The 20,829-nt window shown below is 40.2% G+C and overlaps 2 protein-coding genes across 4 annotated transcripts; one reads left to right on the top strand and one right to left on the bottom strand.

The window, feature by feature from the left end:
• The first annotated feature begins 535 nt into the window (after window positions 1-535).
• LOC137290928 (scavenger receptor class F member 1-like) lies at window positions 536-5,611 on the top strand. The gene is made up of 5 exons (XM_067822139.1): window positions 536-646; window positions 1,511-2,026; window positions 3,189-3,318; window positions 3,728-3,822; window positions 4,664-5,611. The coding sequence occupies exons 1-5, from the start codon at window positions 589-591 to the stop codon at window positions 4,708-4,710; spliced, it is 846 nt and encodes a 281-aa protein (XP_067678240.1). The 5' UTR covers window positions 536-588; the 3' UTR covers window positions 4,711-5,611.
• A 1,939-nt stretch (window positions 5,612-7,550) lies between these two features.
• Window positions 7,551-14,041, bottom strand: LOC137291317 (scavenger receptor class F member 2-like). 3 transcript variants are annotated; one of them, XM_067822622.1, is made up of 6 exons: window positions 13,018-13,076; window positions 12,190-12,279; window positions 10,099-10,497; window positions 9,211-9,364; window positions 8,431-8,626; window positions 7,551-7,956 (listed from the first exon to the last, which is right to left on the bottom strand). In XM_067822622.1, the coding sequence occupies exons 2-5, from the start codon at window positions 12,251-12,253 to the stop codon at window positions 8,446-8,448; spliced, it is 798 nt and encodes a 265-aa protein (XP_067678723.1). In that variant the 5' UTR covers window positions 12,254-12,279; window positions 13,018-13,076; the 3' UTR covers window positions 7,551-7,956; window positions 8,431-8,445. The 3 variants fall into 3 exon arrangements, with proteins under 3 accessions (XP_067678723.1, XP_067678722.1, XP_067678721.1); XM_067822620.1 differs by lacking the exon at window positions 13,018-13,076 and adding an exon at window positions 12,904-12,962 and having other exon boundaries at window positions 7,781-7,956; XM_067822621.1 differs by having other exon boundaries at window positions 7,551-8,626; window positions 13,018-14,041.
• Between the last annotated feature and the right edge of the window lie 6,788 nt (window positions 14,042-20,829).

The following is a 20,829-nucleotide window of genomic DNA, read 5'->3' as shown; positions in this document are numbered from 1 at the left end:
GGTTAGTGAAGGGCCAGGACAGATTAGTGAAGGGTCCTTTGTAGATTAGGAAAGGGTCCAGGGTAGATTAGGGAAGGGACAGGGCAGATTAGGGAAGTGGCAGGGTAGATTAGTGAGGGGGTAGGGCTGATTTGGGAAGGGCTAAGGCAGATTAGTGAAGGGCAGCGCAGATTGTTGAACCGGGTTTTCCCAGTACGAACATCACTCATGTGAAATCCAATACAAGACAATGTAACTGGAGCTACTCTGTCACAATGAGAAACACGAACGCTTCACCTGTATGGACTATACAGGCAATAATTCACAACAGTTCAATGTGGGGGGTAAAGCTGTGTCTCCAGTGCATTGCAGCTGCATACTAATCAATGCAAACTCGACCGATGTCCATCAGAAAGAGTTAAATATGTAAGGTCTTTAGTGATATGGGATGGGCAGGGAGAGGTACAGATTTGTAAACTGATGCACGGATGTGTAGGTATGAAACAGACCTCAAGAATCCCCATTAAGTCATATGACCTACATAAGCAACAAGACGCGCTCAACCTGTTGTTGCCTGCACTAGTTACCTGCATTTGGTGCACTGTCAAGATGACGCCCTCGGAATTACCACTCGTGGCTGTATTAGTGTTGACACTTGTGTTACAGGGTAATCCATGTTTTACGCCATTTTAATGTAACTTGTATACAATCTTTAACAATTATTGTCCGCAGAGGTGCTTTAGTCGTTATACCTATTTATACAGTGACATTACGAAGTGTTCATGTGCTTGTGTATTCAGGCATATTACGGGCATTTTATGATTAACGAATAACGTGACACGAGAATATGTCAACGCGGCTCGATAAGGTTTCCGCAATGAACCTCAAGTGCACTGTTTGTGTGGTATCGCTGTTGGACGTGGTGATCAGTGTCTATAACTATCCAACGTCTATGTGATCATCATGTAGCTCGCTTACGCATTCAGGGAGTCGTTACTTACAACAAATGCACCATTTCCAAACACCGTAATACTTCTGCTTGTATGCACTGACATGCAATGTCGTGTCCCTTGCAACTGATTAAACCCTGCTGTTAATCACTGGTTGTATGCGTTATGTTATGTCCAATGCAGATAATTCAACCCAGCTGTTAATGACTGGGTATATGAGTAATGTGTACATTGCAGTTGAGTCAAACCAGCTGTTAATGACTGGGTATATGCATAATGTGTTCAATGCAGTTGAGTCAAGCCAGCTGTTAATCACTGTGTGTATGCGTAATGTGTCCATTGTAGTTGATTCAACCCAACCCAGCTGATAATCACTGGCTTTATGCGTAATGTATCCAATGCAGTTGATTCAACCCAGCTGTTATTCACTGGGTTTATGTGTCATCAAACACAGATGACACATCTCAGCTGACGGTCAGCGGACAGCAGACAGATAACGGGTGTGAGTACGTGAATGTGCGAATGAGAGTTGTTAGCATACTTAAGAATACTGATACTACGAAGATAATGTATCTCCTCAGGTCGAGAAACCTTTTCCGCTGTTTGTCCTACCAACTGCTTCAACTGTGACGACAAGGGTTCCTGCATCAACTGCAACAGTGGTTGGTACGGCGAGGACTGTTCATCACAATGTCGGAGAGAATGTCCCGGAAGTTGTGACAAAGGCAATGGACATTGCACGATATGCCACGAGGGAAAATATGGCGACTATTGTTCAAAGGAATGTCATTCTAATTGTATAGGTATTCGTTGTAATATTAAAAATGGCCGTTGTGAAGATGGCTGTAAGGCTGGTTTCCATGGAGATTTTTGCAACTTTCCCTGTGGTAAATGCAGTTCTGGGGTCTGCTCGCAAGGGACTGGTTTCTGCGACCGATGTCTGTGCGGGTGGACGGGGAACAGGTGCAATATATCATGTGACCAGTCATCAAGTTCCTGCAAAGTGTGTGGAAGCAATGGCGTGGAGATGCCTTCGACAACGATGACATCGACAACGTCTGAGTTGTGGAGTACTTCAGCAAAACCCACAATTTTAGGTATGTATGTATGTATGTATGTATGTATGTATGTATGTATGTATGTATGTATGTATGTATGTATGTATGTATGTATGTATGTATGTATGTATGTATGTATGCATGCATGCGTGTGTGTGTGTGTGTGCGCGCGTGCGTGCGTGCATGCATGCATGCATGTCTGTCTGTATGTGTGTGTGTGTATGCGCGCGTGCGTACGTGTGTGTGTGTCAATATCATGTATGTGTGTATGCATGTATGTATGTATGTATGTATGTATGTATGTATGTATGTATGTATGTATGTATGTATGTATGTATGTATGTATGTATGTATGTATGTATGTATGTATGTATTGTGTGTGTTTATCACTGTCATGTATGCGTGTGTATGTATGTATTATGTGTGTGTGTGGGTGTGTGTGTGTGGGTGTGTGTGTGTGTGTGTGTGGGTGTGGGTGTGTGTATACGGACGTACATAGTGTCTACAGTTATTTGTCCCTTAATACCTATAGGAATCTGTGTTTCTTGGGATAGTCATGACAGGGAATCCTACTGCAGTGACAATATTGTTTTATCAGATACGTGAAGACTTGATTTTCTTTCAAAAGGGAGACCCGGTTGGCCCAAGTTGATCTGAGTATCACCAATGCAAACCTGGTCTGTAGGCTAGAGATTGTATGATTTGGTTGGTTGGTTGGTTGTTTAGCGCCGCTGCCAGCACTATTCCGGATGTATGGCCGCGATTTGTAAATAATCAAGTCTGGACCAGACAGTCCAGTGATCAACAACATGAGTCCCGATCTACGCAATTGGGATACGATGACGTGTCAACCAAGATAGTAAGCCTGACCACTCAATCCCGTCAGCTCTTACGATAGACATTGTGAATACCAAATCTAACCCTGACCTTGGCAGATGGGTCTGTTTGAAGTTCACACCCTTGTTCGGCTCTCCACCTGGACACTAGTCCCTCCCACTAGTCCCTCCCACTAGTCCCTCCCACTAGTCCCTCCCACTAGACCCTCCCACTAGTCCCTCCCACTAGTCCCTCCCACTAGACCCTCCCACTAGTCCCTCCCACTAGTCCCTCCCACTAGTCCCTCCCACTAGTCCCTCCCACTAGTCCCTTAAACTTACACGCTATTAACTAAAAAGCTACTCACTCACTCCTTTTTTCGCAGCGGTAACAAGGATAACAAGGACGTCCAGATATGACTCGGTTGAGGCCATTTCAATAGGAGCCTTTCTTCTAGTGGTGCTTGTACTAACGATTACAGGATGTACCATTGCATATTGGAAACATTGGCTTTGGTAAGTAACCTCAAAAGACAGATCAATAATTACACGTTCCTACAAATATATATGCCCGTACCTCATGCCAGTCTGAAACATACATATATTAAACTGAAAAAAGATTCGTACACAGAAAATAATGAAATTCCGACTGCGTACTCATAGGGGAGCTGAAACTAACACAAATCGAATGCGTTTTGATCTGTTGAGGGATAATTATGCAGTGCATTGAAGTATATTACGTAAGAAGCTCCACGGGCGTACTATCGATATCATCATGAGAATAGAATATGTAAATGCCTCTGTACATCCACGAATAAAGATCCATTGAGAGATTCATCATAAATATGTACACAATAAAGTTCTGTCACGAAGAGTTTTAGTCAAACCATACCCTCTCTTTAAGATAATGTTTTCGTCGCAACAGTTTTCAGAAGACGAAACAGCCGAAGCCGTCAGAGGAACCAATGTATCATTCAGATGCTTTTGGCAGTCCAACAATCTCCAGAAGTCACCTCACTTGTACGTTCCACATTCCATTTTGTCGTGGTGATTTGTCAGTATTACATGTAAACGCCCTTCTTACTGTCGTTCAAGTCTTTCGGCGCTTTCCATTTGCTTCAGTAAGTAATATTCATCCACAATTACATACAGCCTTTCCAGATTTTGTTTATTTAAAGTCACGGACAGGCATTTCCTAGCTATATGGCTGTGGCCTATAAATAATCTAGTCTGACCCAGACAATGCAGTGATTGATGTAGTTAATATCGATCTACGCAGTGATTACACGATGCCATTTAGAAAGTGGTCAAATGCAACATATGTCATATTTGGGATTTCACTTTCTTAGTAAAGTACAAATTCTAGTACTTTTTTCGGTTGAGTCCCATCCGGGATTCGAACCCGCACCCTCAGAGTCAGGCACCTAATCGCCAGCACACAAAGTCAGCCGCCTAGCCCGCTCAGCCACCGCGACTTCCACTAGTGAAATCCCAAATATGACATATGTTGGATCTACGCAGTGATGACATGTGTCAACCAATTCAGCGAGTCTGGGCCCCCGATCCCGTTAGTCGCCCCTTGCGACAAGCAGGGGTTGCTGGAGATCAGTTTTAGAGATCATGGAAATTTTGGAGATCTTCATGAGTAAGTCATTCAAGGTGGTCCAGCAGCGTGTTATTCACGGTCAGGTGAGAGAGATAGTCGAACCGGAACCAGGCAAAACAATGACTGAAACAGTGGAATGTTCAGCATATTTTGCTCCCCGGTGTCTTTGTGCAAGTGCATGGAAGTAAAACCATAAATATGTTGCATAATACTTAATTCTGCCTGCAATGATTATCATACTCTTAATGTCCACAGTGAACAAGCAAGACAACACGACAATGGAAGAAGAGGATGAAGAGTAGAAGATGCTAGGAGATCATGTCAGTTCAGCGTGACGTGTAGGAAGAGGTAGATGTATCTGAAAGATTCATCTGTGGAGAGTCCTCAACCCCAAACCTTCTCAGTCGTCATTATATTATATGAAATACTGACTCAAGTTATAACCTCAATGTTCAACATCATTGGGCAGAACAGGCAAACTTCAAAGGATGAAGGGATGAGCGCATGTACATCCAATGCAATGATCTCATATTTCCAGCTTGGCGCTGACAAATAATCCATGACAATCTACAGCTGATGACAAGCTGTTATTATAAGACTGTAAGATTATGTACACTTGACTGGTTGGTGCTAGTATATAGTTGATGGTTTATATATTAGGACGCTTTGGCAAGATTTCATTTGATTATGTGTTCATGCACTACCAATCTAACATTTATTAGCTCGGATTGTGCCTGGATGCTATTGTGGAGCTATCTCGTGTGCGTAGCTAAGGCATTTCGTGTACGTCATTGCAGCAATATGTATGGTTCACAAGGCAGACGGAAGTTCCAGTCCCTCACGACAGGGATGTGTTCCCGTCTTCCAAGCGAATCGTCAACTCAGATTATGAAGAACACTGTCACAAGTCTGAGAAAAAGTACAAGAACTTCTCTGTACCAGATCAAGAGTGAATCGCCCTATGGGGGGCCTTTGCTGGTAAAATATCTAAAAAACGCAGCCTTCAAGATTTTGCTCCCACAAAGGAGCATCCACACTCGCTCCTCTGTCCCACAGATCTTCGATCGTAGTCATCAGTAAGACTCGAGTAGAAACCGCTTCACGGGCTCCCACAAGATGGACGATGTTTACATGATAGTTCATTCCGATTTGTGTGCACTTAAATGGACCAAATTTCTAATAAATGGTTTGTCAAAGTCTTAATTATAACCATTTCTGTTTGATCAAACCGTGACCTCCCATAAGCTGCATTATACTGCGGGTTATACATGATACTAATCATCATATCTCATACATGATACTAATCATCATATCTCATACATGATACTAATCATCATATCTCATACATGATACTAATCATCATATCTCATACATGATACTAATCATCATATCTCATACATGATACTAATCATCATATCTCATACATGATACTAATCATCATATCTCATACATGATACTAATCATCATATCTCATACATGATACTAATCATCATATCTCATACATGATACTAATCATCATATCTCTTGCCAAGCTAGATGCCATTTGTGTTGGAATCTTTGAAATGACCATGCTAGATGCCATACATGATACTAATCATCATATCTCATACATGATACTAATCATCATATCTCATACATGATACTAATCATCATATCTCATACATGATACTAATCATCATATCTCATACATGATACTAATCATCATATCTCTTGCCAAGCTAGATGCCATTTGTGTTGGAATCTTTGAAATGACCCGTGACCTTGCCAGGTATATATGTAGGGATGCAACGAGGACACATGATGTGGTGTGTGTGTGTGTGGGGGTGGGGGGGGGGGGGGTGGGGGGGGGGGGGGGAAATGATGTGTTGATGTCAGCGAATCACGTATAACTCCAATGTTTGGACCGACTGCTATTTTGATATACACCATTAAAACCCCGAGAGAGCTGTTCGCTCGTCCATACTCACTATCTTGTCACGTCAAAAGCTTTTAAAGGGTAATCATGTCAAGTATCACAATGTTATTGTCCAAGCTGCAGATGTGTTGTTTGGTATATTACGTTCTCTGTCACATATACGTGTTCTTAACATGTGTGCCTCTACAGTTGTTCGAATTCTAACCAAGCATCTTTACATGTACAGCTTGTTATCGTGTTGCAAACGAACAACTAATGGAGGTTGACTGTGTTGGGGGTAACGTAATTACATGACAGTCTGCCTATATCTGTTCTGTTAAGCATTGTGAATCATGAATATTCTATAACAATTATCGACAGGAAGTCACGTTTTGAATCCCTATTATAAGCGATGTGGATTGGTTCAGTTGGTCTGTTGTGGAAGCCTGGAGTCGCTGATGGCCTAGCGTCTATTCCAGTGTGTACCACGTTGAATTTAGCACAGTTGCATAATAAAGTATATGTCATTTAGTGTATCCACCTGTAGTTAAATGCAATATATGTTTGTCTTCTAAACAATAGTACGAAACTAGAGCATGTTAAATAGTTCACGCACTGAAGATATGTCTGAAAATGATCCTTTTGTCACTACAATACCAGAATCTATTATGTAAAGTCTTGAATGTTGTCCCATTGGCTCTCTCATACTGCGACCAGGTAATTGGCCAAAGACATTTGAAGATACTTAAATAGTGAAATAAAGAATTGGAAAGAATATCAGGTGCATATTTCATCTCGTTAGAGTGTGAGTGAGTTTTACGCAGCATTCAGCAATATTCCTGCTGTATGGCGGCGGTCTGTAAATAATCGAGTCTGGACCAGACAACCCAGTGATCAACAACATGAGAATCGGTCTGCGCTATTGGGAACCGATGACATATGTCAACCAAGTCAGAGAGCCTGACCACCCAATCCCGTTAGTCGCCTCTTAGGACAAGAACAGTGGCCTTTTATGGCAAGCATGAGTTGCTGAAGGCCTGTTCTACACCGTACCTTCACTGTTCGTTTATCTGTTTGAACAAAATAATAAAAACGCTGAAGTCATTGCTACTGTATACACTCCAAGATGTAAAATATAAGCGATTACAACCTTCCCAGGTGTATTTCCAGGGTAATTTCAGGTGAAAGCAGGGTAACTCTTTGAAATTTGACTACACCATGAGTACGTTTGTATAACAGAGACACACATTGTACACTGTCGTATTTATGCCAGACACATACTGTACGTTGTTGCTTACATCTAACTTACACACATTGTACATTGTAGTTTTCATACCAGACACACGCACTGTACATTGCCTTTTTCACACCAGAGACACACATTGTACATTGTCGTTTTTATACTAGACACACACTGTACATTGTGGTTTGTATACCAGATACATACTGTACATTGTCGCTTATATAACAGATACACACATTGTCCATTGTCGTTTATACACTAGACACACATTGTACATTTCCTTTTCGCACAAAGGAATCTGTCTACACAAAAGTATTGCTCTAGCATTGTATACCCACCCAATGGTCACTTCAGGCTTGCAATACCACAGTTAATGCGTAATGTCCCAGTACCCAGTTCACACAGCGATGTCTGGAAATAGGACAATAATACATGTTTCACATGTTTCCCTTCGTTTCTTTTATATAGAACACGTTCTCCATTGTTACTACTCGAACTCAAGGGATATCTGACCACGTCCGGATATTGGCAACTTCGCTTTACTTCCAAGCAACATCTCTCTTCTCACGACGGGGCAAAGACGTAATTTCGCAGATGGTAATTGTTTCCAGGTAACTATACGTTTTTAAGGATACATCTTTCAATTCAATGTAGATTCTACATCTACACAGTAACTTCAGGGAACTGACGCTTACATAAATGTATTTTATCTTGCGTGACAACAAGGCGCTCAGCTCCTGTTTTATCCAACCTACTGTCCAAAATAGGATGAGTGTTTGTTTACGCACAAATCCCCGTTCCCGTTTTTACAGATCATAATGATTATGCAAGGTCTCTATCCCTTCAAAACCAGACCACTATCTAAAGCGAGCTAAACTTTTGTACCAGCACAAGTCTTGTTTAGAGAGAAGGAATTTCGTCATAAATATGCGCTTCTTCAGTAGAAATGTCGTGGGTGGCCGTTAAGTAACTCTGAGGATCCGTCCCGTCCCAGCGGTGTAGTGACACGAGGTTTGTGTTTCGAGGAGAAATTGTCATTGTATTATGTCTAGACTTTCGCTTTTCCTTTCTCTGCCACAAGCTGAAACAAAGGAGAGAGTAGGTGTGGTCACGTGACATACGCAAACTGGTGCCCATATAAGTATGAGAGTATAGCTTTGAAACTAGACCGTTCAGTCTATTTTTCTCTATTTTCATACCAAGATTCTGACAGGTTGGAGCCAGTTTTAATATTATCACACAGGAAGATAAACAAAAGAATGTGGATCAGACCACCCAATGACCGACAGATGACGACGACCAGACAGGTCACACATCGGATTAACCAGGCCCTCATTTCCCCATATTCGCCCGTCGTGTTACGGGCCACAAGAAGCGTTTCTTAGAAAGGAGAAAACTTTTGCCAAATGTGAAGGTGGACAATGATTCAGAAAAAAACAACAGTTTCAACTTGGTTCAGTAATTAGTTCCATTACGTCAGGAGTAATGATATCAACCCAACTGATCAACCAAACCAAACGAAAATATGGTCTCAATTTCAATTAACTGTGTCACCACAAGCTAGCAGACTCTCCAGTAATTGTGTTGGAGGAGAAAATGCTACCGAGCAGAGTGCGCCTTTAAACCACTGTACAATACTCAGCAAGTAATTAACATTACATTCACCTCACACCAACAATGCATGACACCAGGAACATGATGCCTAGGAGTGATCCGAAGACGAGCAGCATGATCCAACTCTTGTCACCCTCGTCAATATCTCTGTCGTACACACCTTCACGCATCGTCTTCTCTTCCACTGGTCCAGTTGTAAGCGTGTCTGTAATTAAAGTTTAATCCCAAAATAACATGTTATACATTTAAACAAATTGTAAATGGCGTTGTGTATTCGTAGCTTTTGTCCATGGGAACCGGGTCAATATGCTTCCAGGAGGGTACGCAAATTCTGTTGTCAAGACTACAAATTGCCAGATATACATTTTTTTAAACCGAGCTGGCTGAGTGGGTTAGGCAACTTTATGTACTGACGATTAGGTGCCTGACACTGACGCTGTGAGTTTGAATCCCGTATTGGACCCAGTAAACGGAAGGTACGACAACCTGTGCATTAAAGAGAAGTGTACTCCCAAACAGGGGCCCCTTTCACAAAGCTCTCGTAAGCCTAAGATCTCGTAACTTTTCTCGTAGCATTCGTACCTCCTATACCATAACATAGGAAGTAGGAATGCTACGAGAAAAGTTACGAGACCTTAGGCTTACGAGAGCTTTGTGAAAGGGGCCCCAGAGATGTATTGCTGGGGTATTGCATACATGCCAAATCATTCCAGACTCGAACTGCATTCAGTTGCAGGTTGATCCCTGGGGTGTGAGAGGCAGACTACCTCATAAGATACAGGTCGTTTCAGGAAAATTCCATCCATTTCATCAGCAAGAATTTTACATCAACCCAGCAGCGATTGCAGATATTTTCTTATCCCCGAGTATAGCGATATGAAACTATTGTTGTCAAGTAATGGTTAGGGGTTACAGCAGCATAGGATACTTGTCGCTTACCTTGTGAGCTGCATCCAGGTTCCGTGTTCTTTCCGGTGCAGCCTCGTTTGCAGGTCCCGTTCTTGTAGCAGGATGTAGCAATACAGTGGCTACAGTACATCCTACAGTTTTCCCCGTACCAGGAGGCATTGGTACATTTGAAACACATGGTGTTATTGCACACCGCGCATCGTCTGGGACATTTCCTCTCACAGTATCGTCCTCGAAAACCTGGAATGCAGCCGATATCGCAAGCGGCACTTCCTGTTTCAAGGGATATATGACATCTACTCTCGACACATTGGACTCGACATAGTCTGTTGCACTCATCGCCGAAAAAACCTTGTTCACAACCGTCTTTACAAACACCACCTGGAGTACAGTTGTCATTCAGACAGTTTGTACACATGGTCTGGCCAGCTGAAAAATAATGATGAAGTATACGTGTGTGTTGACAAAAAAAGGTAGAAGATGTTTCGTATTTATTCAAACCTTTTAGACTTAACCTTGTCGTACCAGTGGAGAAGTGACACTTCATGATTTCACTGTGATACAAAAATTGCAATCAATTTCTTTTCCATCTGAAGGGAATACGCAAGAATATGAATATAAAAAAATGCAGCACCCTGTCTAGGCCATGAGTGTGATTGTATGAGACGCCACTGTAATATATGTTATATTTGGGATTACACTTTCTTAGTTAAGTACAAATTCTAGTGCCTTTTTTGAAGTTGAACCCCATTCTAAATGGCATTGTGTAGTGAGTGAAACTCACACTGGCGACCAGATCATCTACTGGTCGCCTACTGATATGGGAATCGAATTCTCAGTGACGAAATCCTATGCTCTCACGAATAGGACCGGTCAATTCCTGCAGATTTTGAATGGACTGATTCCTCGAACTTGGCGTACGTGATAGTTCCAATGGTGTCGGCTCGGAGTGGTCATGGCAACACGACGACCAATCATCGTAGGACTGCTCTGCAAATCGGCGATGTTCTAGAACGGCGAGGTCATGCGTTGACATCTCTGAATATTAACTGGAAACAGGATGGTTATCAAATATGGCACGATATTGTACTTCCTGTTGACAACGATGACCATTGAGCGTCTCAGGTACTGCAATGAGATCAATTTTCTTCGTTCGAAACTCAACCCCACGCCATCACTGGGCCAAAGGCGTCAGGAGCATGCCTTTTGTCCTGAATATTTATTAAATGCCCGTTGATAGGCTCATGAAAACGGGTTAAAATGAACTGTAAAGGCTACGTTTTGACGAGTCTTGTATCTCTGTCAAGCAGGTTTTTATCAGGTAGAAAACGCGATTTTGTATTATTCTCATAATGTAGAAGTTGATATCCATAAAAATCTTCATTCTTACTCCATTCCTGGTGCAGAGAACCATCCCAAGTTCTGTACAGGAGGTTCCCTTTGTTACACACGACGACCAATCATGTCCCAGATACATGTATGCTCCAAAGGGCTAAGATTGGGGCTCATTCAGATATGTCAGGGGGTGCCTAACTAAGTTCTGTGTATACTATAAGTAGCCCACTGGTCACGAGGGGAGCATGTGTTGATGTACTCTCGATTTTTTCCCCGAGGGACCCGAGGGACCCGAGGGACAAGTGAACAACACATTTGTCGTACCGAACATCTAAACGTTAATTTTGAACTCTTTGAAGCATAGGTATCATATCATATACTTCAGCCAAGTTGTGTGAATCAAACGATTCGAATCTTGCATCTTGCTGTTTTTTCCTGTAGGTATTGTCTTATTAATGTCGCCTTTGTGTAATTCTCCTTCTTCATATTCACAGGGACTACATTTGAACGTTTAAAAAATTATTTATTGGAAATAGAGTCCAATGTGTTAGTAGCCATCGCTTGATCATGCAGACAACAGAAGTAAAGCAGATTTAGAGTTATCTCCCTTCCATCGACTTTCAAACATCGGTAATTTCCGTGCATCATGCGCCATTTAATGTTATGAGCTGGGTATATTGAAAATAACAGAAAGGAATTCAGCCAATCATAAAACGACTTTTATGTGTGAGGTAGGATAATAATATATTAACATCCTTAAGTACCTATATTTGAGAGCTGACTCACCTGTACTATCGTGTAACAGGATGACGATCATCGTGACAACTGCGTGTAAGAGTTGTACTGACATTGTAGCGGAAACCTACGCTACACGACCTGCAAGAAATATTAACTATTAACATGGTACACACATTTGACAATGCACAGATATGTAAAACTTGCTTAGCTGCCATCAAACAAGGCCATTGGCATTCTCAATGCCATCTGCAGGATCCGTTAACCAGTCCCGGTGATGCTCATGATATCAATCACAGCACATTCTAGGGCGGAATGGATTAAAGAGTGAGTTCAGTTTTACACCGCAATATCACACACCAAAAATGGACTTCATGCATTGTGCCCAGGTGAGGGATCGAACTCGGGTCTTCGGTGTGACGAGCGAACGCTTTAACCAAGGACCGAATGGATTACGAACAGGATCCAATCATATTGTGACTGTTGGTCAGGGCGAAGATAAGATAAAAGCGAAGAAATGATCTCATTCATAAACATTTAATTCAAAACTCATTGAAATTCGCTGATGTATATTCATATTTCTGTATGGAGGCGGCGGGATAGTCTAGTAGTGAAGGCGATCGCTCGTTACAACCGGGGTTCGATTCCCCACATGGGCATAATGTGTGAAGCCAATTTCTGATGTCTCCCGCTGTGATACTGCTGGAATATTGCTAAATGCTAAAATCCGAGTCATATACTCACGGTTTGAAATGGGTTACTTACACGTTCGATAGACATCTGATCTTGTCCTCTTTGGTTGTTTGGAATGGATAATTCTAATGGAAAATGAGTGATAACGTAAATTCGTATGTACAAAGTGAGAGTAGTGGTTCTTACATGTTGATGGACGTAATATTTCCTTGTTCCGACATGCCGGTAGCTTCTACTTTCACAATGGTCGACGATGTGACGAGGTCGATCTAGTTACGAGATGTAACCAACGGGGTGTCTCTAGTTGTTTAACAGTGTCTTGTCTGTACCCGACTTAGGGATACATGTAATTATTCCCTGGCTAATTGTAAAACTAATTTACTATTGGCAAGCTCCATGTTCCTGAAAATCTTTTCAGGAAAACTTACAAAATACTACACTAAAACCATAAATACCTGGACTTTAATTATTTTTCAACAACAGCTGCAAGAGAGAAATACATAAATACACTTAGGTTGAAAATGGAAGTTATAATTGATTTGTTAAGTTTTCTATTATATATAGTTTAAATAACTGACCGTTGCAAAATGCACTTTGAAAAATATCAGTCATATTTGAAAGATATGACCTTCAAATGGACGTGAAACAAGGTGATAAAGAACATATCTGAACAGTGATCTCACACCGGAAGCGTGACTAACCCGCAATGCAGCAGCTAGTTGAATAAGGCAATTCATCGAAACAAGCTTTCTCGAGGAAACTGATATTTGTGAGGAATAGCACTTTGTATACACGGAAAACCATAAATACCTGGACTTTAATTATTTTTCAACAACAGCTGCAAGAGAGAAATACATAAATACACTTAGGTTGAAAATGGAAGTTATAATTGATTTGTTAAGTTTTCCATTATATATAGTTTAAATAACTGACCGTTGCAAAATGCACTTTGAAAAATATCAGTCATATTTGAAAGATATGACCTTCAAATGGACGTGAAACAAGGTGATAAAGAACATATCTGAACAGTGATCTCACACCGGAAGCGTGACTAACCCGCAATGCAGCAGCTAGTTGAATAAGGCAATTCATCGAAACAAGCTTTCTCGAGGAAACTGATATTTGTGAGGAATAGCACTTTGTATACACGGAAAGGAAAAGAGAAAATAGGGTTTTCCCAGCAAACAACATGCCGAATACTGAATGCCATGCTCCCCCGGGAGGACTCGCAGTGACTCAGTTGGACACAATTTACAAGACTGATAAGAAATAGGGGATCCAACTAATCAGTCTGTATTTTCATCTTGGGCATGTGAATGGGTGAATTAATCTGATTGTTATCCACGATTAGTCGCTGTCTATCCCTGGCTGCTTACAGCAATAGTTGCTGTTCACAATTAGTCACTGTCTATCCCTGGCTGCTTACAGCAATAGTTATATATTCTTAGTCCTGACTATTTGTAAAAACAGTGTCTATTTTTGGAACCAATACTTCGGCGACTTAAAAAAGAGGTAATTAAGAGGACATGAAAAACCTCTCGAAAAGGTGGAATGACACGCCAAAACCTCGGAGACATAATAGTTTGATTATTATTATTTATTAATATTTGAATCAATTTTATCACATTTGTTCCAAATTTAACCTTTGTTTTACGCATTCACTATAAACGATTTCGAAACAGTATGAAATGCGTTTTCAAAGTCAAATAATACGAGAAATTGCTTTAATTTAATTCCAAAATATCTCTTTGCGTCTGTTTGCAATACATGCACTTAATATCTTAATATATATAATATATTTAAGAATGCAGTCGGTCTCTAGTTGTTTAACAGCGTCTTGTCTGTACCCGACTTAGGGATACATGTAATTATTCCCTGGCTAATTGTAAAACTTAATTTACTATTGGCAAGCTCCATGTTCCTAAATCTTTTCAGAAAAACTTACAAAATACTACACTAAAACCATAAATACCTGGACTTTAATTATTTTTCAACAACAGCTGCAAGAAAGAAATACATAAATACACTTAGGTTGAAAATGGACGTTATGTGAGTGAGTGAGTGAGTTTAGTTTTTCAAAGCACTCAGCAACATTCCAGCTATATATTAGCGGTCTGTAAATAATCGAGTCTGGACCAGATAATCCAGTGATCAACAACATGAGCATCAACCTGTGCCATTGGGAACCGATGACATATGTCAACCAAGTCATCGAGCCTGACCACCCGATCCCGTTAGTCGCCTCTTACGACAAGCATAGTCACCTTTTATGGCAAGCATTGGTTGCTGAAGGCCAATTCTACCCCGGGACCTTCACGGGTCGGAAGTTATGTGATTGTTGATGTAACATTAGAAGGTTCAGCCCTTACCCTGGTAAATATATATATGCCAATGCCGATCAGCCATACAAAGATAAATACCATGATAGATAATGACTCTCTTTTCATTTGTGTTGATTGGAATTTGGTTCTAAATCCAAATACAGGTCTTGTAAAGACAAGAATATCAATAGCCCAAAGGCTAGACACGGTGTAATGGATTATACTGAGTAGCGAGCCTTTATTTACATGGGCTGTAGGGCTCCACACCCTTTCATCGAAAACGACGGATAACAAACGATGCAGCCAGTTTGACATGAAAATATATATTGTCTTGCCGAATAGTGCTACGCGAGTTATGTCCCTTGCACCACATATTTTTCTCAGTGACTACTGACTATTTGACTTGAAGGCGAGATCAAACCTCGTTTCAGCCCATACAGACGCGTTAAGTTAGACGGAGTTGTGTCCCTTGTATCAGTGTACAGTCTGTGCTGTGATTTATATCGTATACGAACGAGCCCTAAATAATCCCTGTAGCTTTCATCGAAATACACTTTGTCCCCTCAAGTGATAACTCTCCACTAGGTCTTTGGACTGGCACCGTCTGCCCAATGTACTCATCATCACCTTGAGATTTTCATCTTCGACAGCACACTGTTCGTTGTGCGTCATGGCTAACTCTACCCTCGGGTATACAGAAAAAGACACATGCTGTATAACGAATATGGACAAAACAATCCAGTGATTGACATTATGAGATCTGAGCCATTTTGACCACCCGATCCACTGAGCTGCGACCGTAGGTCACTAGATCCATTTCATCGTAGTACGCCACAGGCGCAGCAACGAATACTTGCGCTAACTTACCATACGTTTTAAAACAATGCACACAACCGCTATCGAGATTATTGACCAATGGAGACGTCATTATTTGCGGAGATTTGAACGCTCGCGTAAGTGGGCTTAACAACCCACCAGAGTCACTCGACCATCACGGTCTAGATGAAGCTGCACTCCCAGAGAAGCCTCTGTGCCAGTAAACGAGACAATCATGCGACACTTGGGTAAATACCTTTGGTCGTAAACTGACTGACTGATGCTTTTCTCATTATTTGTATATTTCAATGACAGGGCCCCTAGTGACAATACAGGAGAGTTTACTCATATATCGCAACAAGGTTGTAACGTAGCTGACTACTTTATTGGTACTGCTGATTACATTTTATTCTATATGCAACATGTTCTTATAGTCGATTCTAGAGTCGAATCTAAACATGTGCCTGTGATTGTTTGTTATTATCCCGTAGCAGCTCCTATCCATGAACTCGCGGATGATATATCTCTTAAATCCATGTCACGTAACGAAGGAAGCTTTACTTACATGTGGAATGATAATATGGCTTCGGATTTGTTTACTTCCCTCACTAACTCAAGTCCTTCACTGCAAGATATGGTTAATGGAGTTGACGATAACCTTAATAACACTTTAATAACAGATATGTTTGCGAAAGCAGTTCTTTCCGCATCTGACGGTAAGAAATATCCTTTAAAAGTTGGTCAGTTGGTGTAAATATAGGATTTTATAATCTGAAATGTATAAAAACTAAGCAAGAGGCACGACCGCAACACAGGCAGCTGCAGGTATTCAGGATTTACACAGGTTCTAAATCTCTCTTAAAACTGCGGCTCCTTTTCAGTGTAAACTGAAAGATTTGCTTCTCTGAAAATGATATATAATCAGAACAGAACAGAAATTTATTCTCGTAAATCAGACAGGATGATATAGAGAACATGCATATGTTTAAAATACAGTAACATATGATGGAATATATTGGTTAAAATTTTAGGAAACACTTAGAGCAGTTTTAGAAAAAAAGTGATAGTTTCAACAGTAGAGGTCAATAATCTGATTTCATAAGTGAGAAACATTTGTTCATATATGGGTTATTACAAGTGGGGAGTTTCTTCTTACGTTCAACTTAAAGATGTGTACATGATAAAATAACATGAAATTCGTCACAAATAACATTATTTTTACAACTTTTACATGTTTTGTAAATTAACATTAAACCATCGTCACATGTCAATGGGTAATCTATTATTAGAAATTCTTAATTTTGTTACCCAGATACGAAAGTTTCATGGAAGGTTTAAAAGAATGGGCTCTGAAGTGAGTGAAGTTTTATATTAATGATAATATTTTTTGAGCATCTGCATACCATGATTGTTTGAACTGGTCAGTTATTGTAATTTTGTTAGTGGATGCTAGGGAACTTTTGTTATTGCCCAGTATAAGGGAGTTCGACGTTTTAAAGAATATTTTGACTGTTCTTAGTTGGTCGAAATCAGCATTCACGATCTAAATTTCATAATGTTGTAAAGAATGAGGAGAAATGTACTAGTTTCAGTTATAACTTTACACCCGTAGCTGATGGTTTTTACCTGTATGTGAACATCAATAGGACATCTGCCCAATTCACAATAAACCATAAAAATTGGGGTAAATTGTTTTACTTTAAAAATGTATTTACAAAACTTCAGGTGAGTTCTTTCCAAATAGATACAGTTTTCAGAGCCCCACATTTCCGAACCGTATAGTAGTATAGGCAGGAAGCATTGATCAAAAAGTTAAATATGACAATCAACTGGAACACGTCACAATTTAATTCTGGACTCACAAAAGTCCAGAAACTCTCAGCACTGTGGCCACTCTCTCACAAGGGATTTCGCAAAATTAAACAGGCAGCTGTTATGTATATGTGCTAAGGATGAAAAAATGAAAAAAAAATTTGTCGAAAACTCAAAATTTAAACCCGCTCGCCCATGGGCACACCCATGGGCGAACAGTGGCCAGTGGGTAGGCCCATGGGCAGGCCCATGGGCGAAAGTGCTTCATTTCATCCAGAATAAATGTTTTGGAGGTTGTAAATGAATGAAAAAATGTTGATAAGTATCATGACACAAATTTCAGCTTCTTGTGACTTGGCTCTGCTAACTGACAGCGATTTTGAAAAATCTCGCCCATGGGTGAAAAACATATTGGCCCATGGACAAGAATAATTAATTTCATTGAAACTACATGGGTTTTTTCCAGGCTTTGCAGTTTTTCAATGAATGAACGTGTATTTATTAGTGTCTTGACACCAAATTAAGCTTATTTTGACTTAATTCGACTAATTTAAAGTGATTTTTCAAAACGCCTCGCCCATGGGCGAAAACCATATGGCCCATGGGTGAGAATATTTACTTTTACTCAAAATACACCTTTTTGGAGGTTGTGAATGTATGTTCATAAGTATCATATCACAAAATTCAACTCATTTTGAATTAATTCCGTTAATTTAGAGCTATTTAACAAAATCTCACCCATGGGCGAAAAACATTTTGGCCCATGGGCGAGAATATTTCCTTTTACCCCAAACACATCTTTTCCAAAATTTGGAGGATGTAAATGAATGAAAGTACATTTATGAGTATCATGACAGAAATTTCAACTCATTTTGACTTAATTCCTCTAAACGAGAGCAATTTTGAAAACTCTTGCCCATGGGAGAAAGACATTTTGGCCCATGGGCTAGATAATTTGCCTTCACTCAAAATACATCTTTTCCTGTGGTTTGGAGGTTGTAAATGAATGAGGATATATTTTTGAGTATCATGGCACAAAATCCAACTCATTGTGACTTAATTCTGCTAATTGAGACCGATTTTCAAAAACACCTCGCCCATGGGCGAAAAACATTGGGCCCATGAGCGAAAATATTTCCTTTTCACTCCAAATACATCTTTTTTAATGTTTTGGAGGGTGTAAATGTATGAAAGTGCCATTGTGAGTATCATGACACAAAATTCAACTGATTTTGACTTACTTTTGCGAGTTCAGGAAGATTTTTAAAAATATGCCAGAATAATCACTCAAAATACATCTTTTCCTGTGTTTTGGATTTTGTAAATGAATGAGGATATATTTATATGTATCATGGCACAAAATTCTACTCATTTTGACTTAATTCTGCTAATTTGTAACAAGTACAAGAATCTGGATTTCCGCTTAAATTTTCATAGCTTTTTTTATTGTCTTGGAGGTTGTAAATATGTGAATGAAAGTGTGTTTATAATTATCACGACAAAAAAAAATGAAATCATTCCGGTCTTAATTCGACTAATTTCTCTCGTGGACGAAAATATTTTCGTTTGCTCGTTTTCTCTATTTTGCAAACATATGGTTTAAAAATAGATAAAATTCTAATGAAAATTCAGTTTAATTTCATGAGTTTAGTTTTATGTCGCCCTCAGCAATATCCCAGCAATATGGCGGCGGTTTGTAGATAATCGAGTTTGGATCAGACAATCTAGTGATCAACAGTATGAGCATCTACCTGCACAATTGGGAACTGATGACATCTGTCAACCAAGTCAGCGAGCCTGACCACCCGATCCCGTTAGTCACCTCTTACGACAAGCATAGTCGCCTTTTATGGCAAGCATGGGTTGTTGAAGCCCTCTTCTACTCCAGATCTCCACGGGTCCCGAACACAGAGCTTTACTTCCAGCAACATATACAATACACTTAGAATACTAAGCCTTGAGATTCTTTTGAATTTAGGTATTCTATAAATATACCAAAATTCAACCTATATCTATGAAGTTGAAGTTATTTGTGAAAGCCCTAATCAAGAGTGACCAAACTCCAGTGACTATGCTGGGACACATTAAGAAACGGTGTTGTGAGATCTTTAAACTGTATTGAAATATGTCTTGTCAATTCCACTGACATTCGCCAAATGTACCTACCTAGTAGTTTTAAGTGTACCTACCCAGTTTAGCATGTTTCGTTTTAATAGTGTGGTCCCCATTTTTAGTAATTCCCTTTTGTCCGTCCCGGCTTTTCTTCGTCCGCGGTTTTATGGGGTATTCTCCTATTTGTCAGACCAGAAATAATCTACAACAGGGGTAGGTCACTCGCTTGTTTTCTTTACCATTTGTACTAATTAGTATGCGCCTCCTCATGCTCCAATGCACACAGTGACCTGATTCGTCTCCATCGCAACTTAGGCTGCGTTTAACAGTACTTCAGCCAGTTTACTGTATCAGTCGAAATCTTACAATGAATGAATGAATGAATGAATGAATGAAGAGCAAGAAGTATATGTGAATCAATGAAAGAAATAATAAAAGAAAGAAGTACATATGTGAATGAATGAAAGAATAAATGATACACCACGGCCATCCCTTCCAAAACATGCTAAAGAACGCAAAACTATCGTTAGATCACATGTGTTAACATCAGCTTGTTATTGTCTCCCTGGTCAGGCGTAACAATTGTCAGACAGGTTAAAACAACAAACTGTCTGGTTGACTGCACAACTGCCTGTTGACGTAGTATACCCACATCGCCTACTTTTCCTGCGTAACCTTCATCTACATCACCACCCTTAATATATTGAGCAGAGAGCACAGAAGGTCCTACAGCTGTAACCACTGAACCGTGGCGTCTCTCTGCTCCCAAGTTCCCAAGTGGGGGTGTCCTTTTCTACCTATTTCATTAATCTTTAAAACATCTAACAAGCTCAACGCCTGCATTTTTTTTACTCAAATGTGATGTTATACATATCATAAGAGTATTTTTTATGTGTTATTCAGTTGATAAATTATTATTTCATGGTACATATATGTA

This window comes from Haliotis asinina, chromosome 7 (genome assembly GCF_037392515.1).
Source record: "Haliotis asinina isolate JCU_RB_2024 chromosome 7, JCU_Hal_asi_v2, whole genome shotgun sequence".
Lineage (NCBI taxonomy): Eukaryota > Metazoa > Mollusca > Gastropoda > Lepetellida > Haliotidae > Haliotis > Haliotis asinina.
The sequence above is the reverse complement of the archived record's forward strand: the minus strand, read 5'-3'. Positions and strand labels throughout refer to the sequence as shown.

Excerpts from the sequence above, each read along its gene's own strand:
- LOC137290928 (XM_067822139.1), top strand. The coding sequence starts at position 589 with ATGACGCCCTCGGAATTACCACTCGTGGCTGTATTAGTGTTGACACTT. Across the intron at positions 2,027-3,188 it reads AGCAAAACCCACAATTTTAG|CGGTAACAAGGATAACAAGG; the intron begins GTATGTATGTAT and ends CTTTTTTCGCAG. Across the intron at positions 3,823-4,663 it reads CTCCAGAAGTCACCTCACTT|TGAACAAGCAAGACAACACG; the intron begins GTACGTTCCACA and ends TAATGTCCACAG.
- LOC137291317 (XM_067822621.1), bottom strand. The coding sequence starts at position 12,253 with ATGTCAGTACAACTCTTACACGCAGTTGTCACGATGATCGTCATCCTG. Across the intron at positions 9,365-10,098 it reads ACCTGGATGCAGCTCACAAG|ACACGCTTACAACTGGACCA; the intron begins GTAAGCGACAAG and ends CTTTAATTACAG. Across the intron at positions 8,627-9,210 it reads TCATGCATTGTTGGTGTGAG|CTTGTGGCAGAGAAAGGAAA; the intron begins GTGAATGTAATG and ends CCTTTGTTTCAG.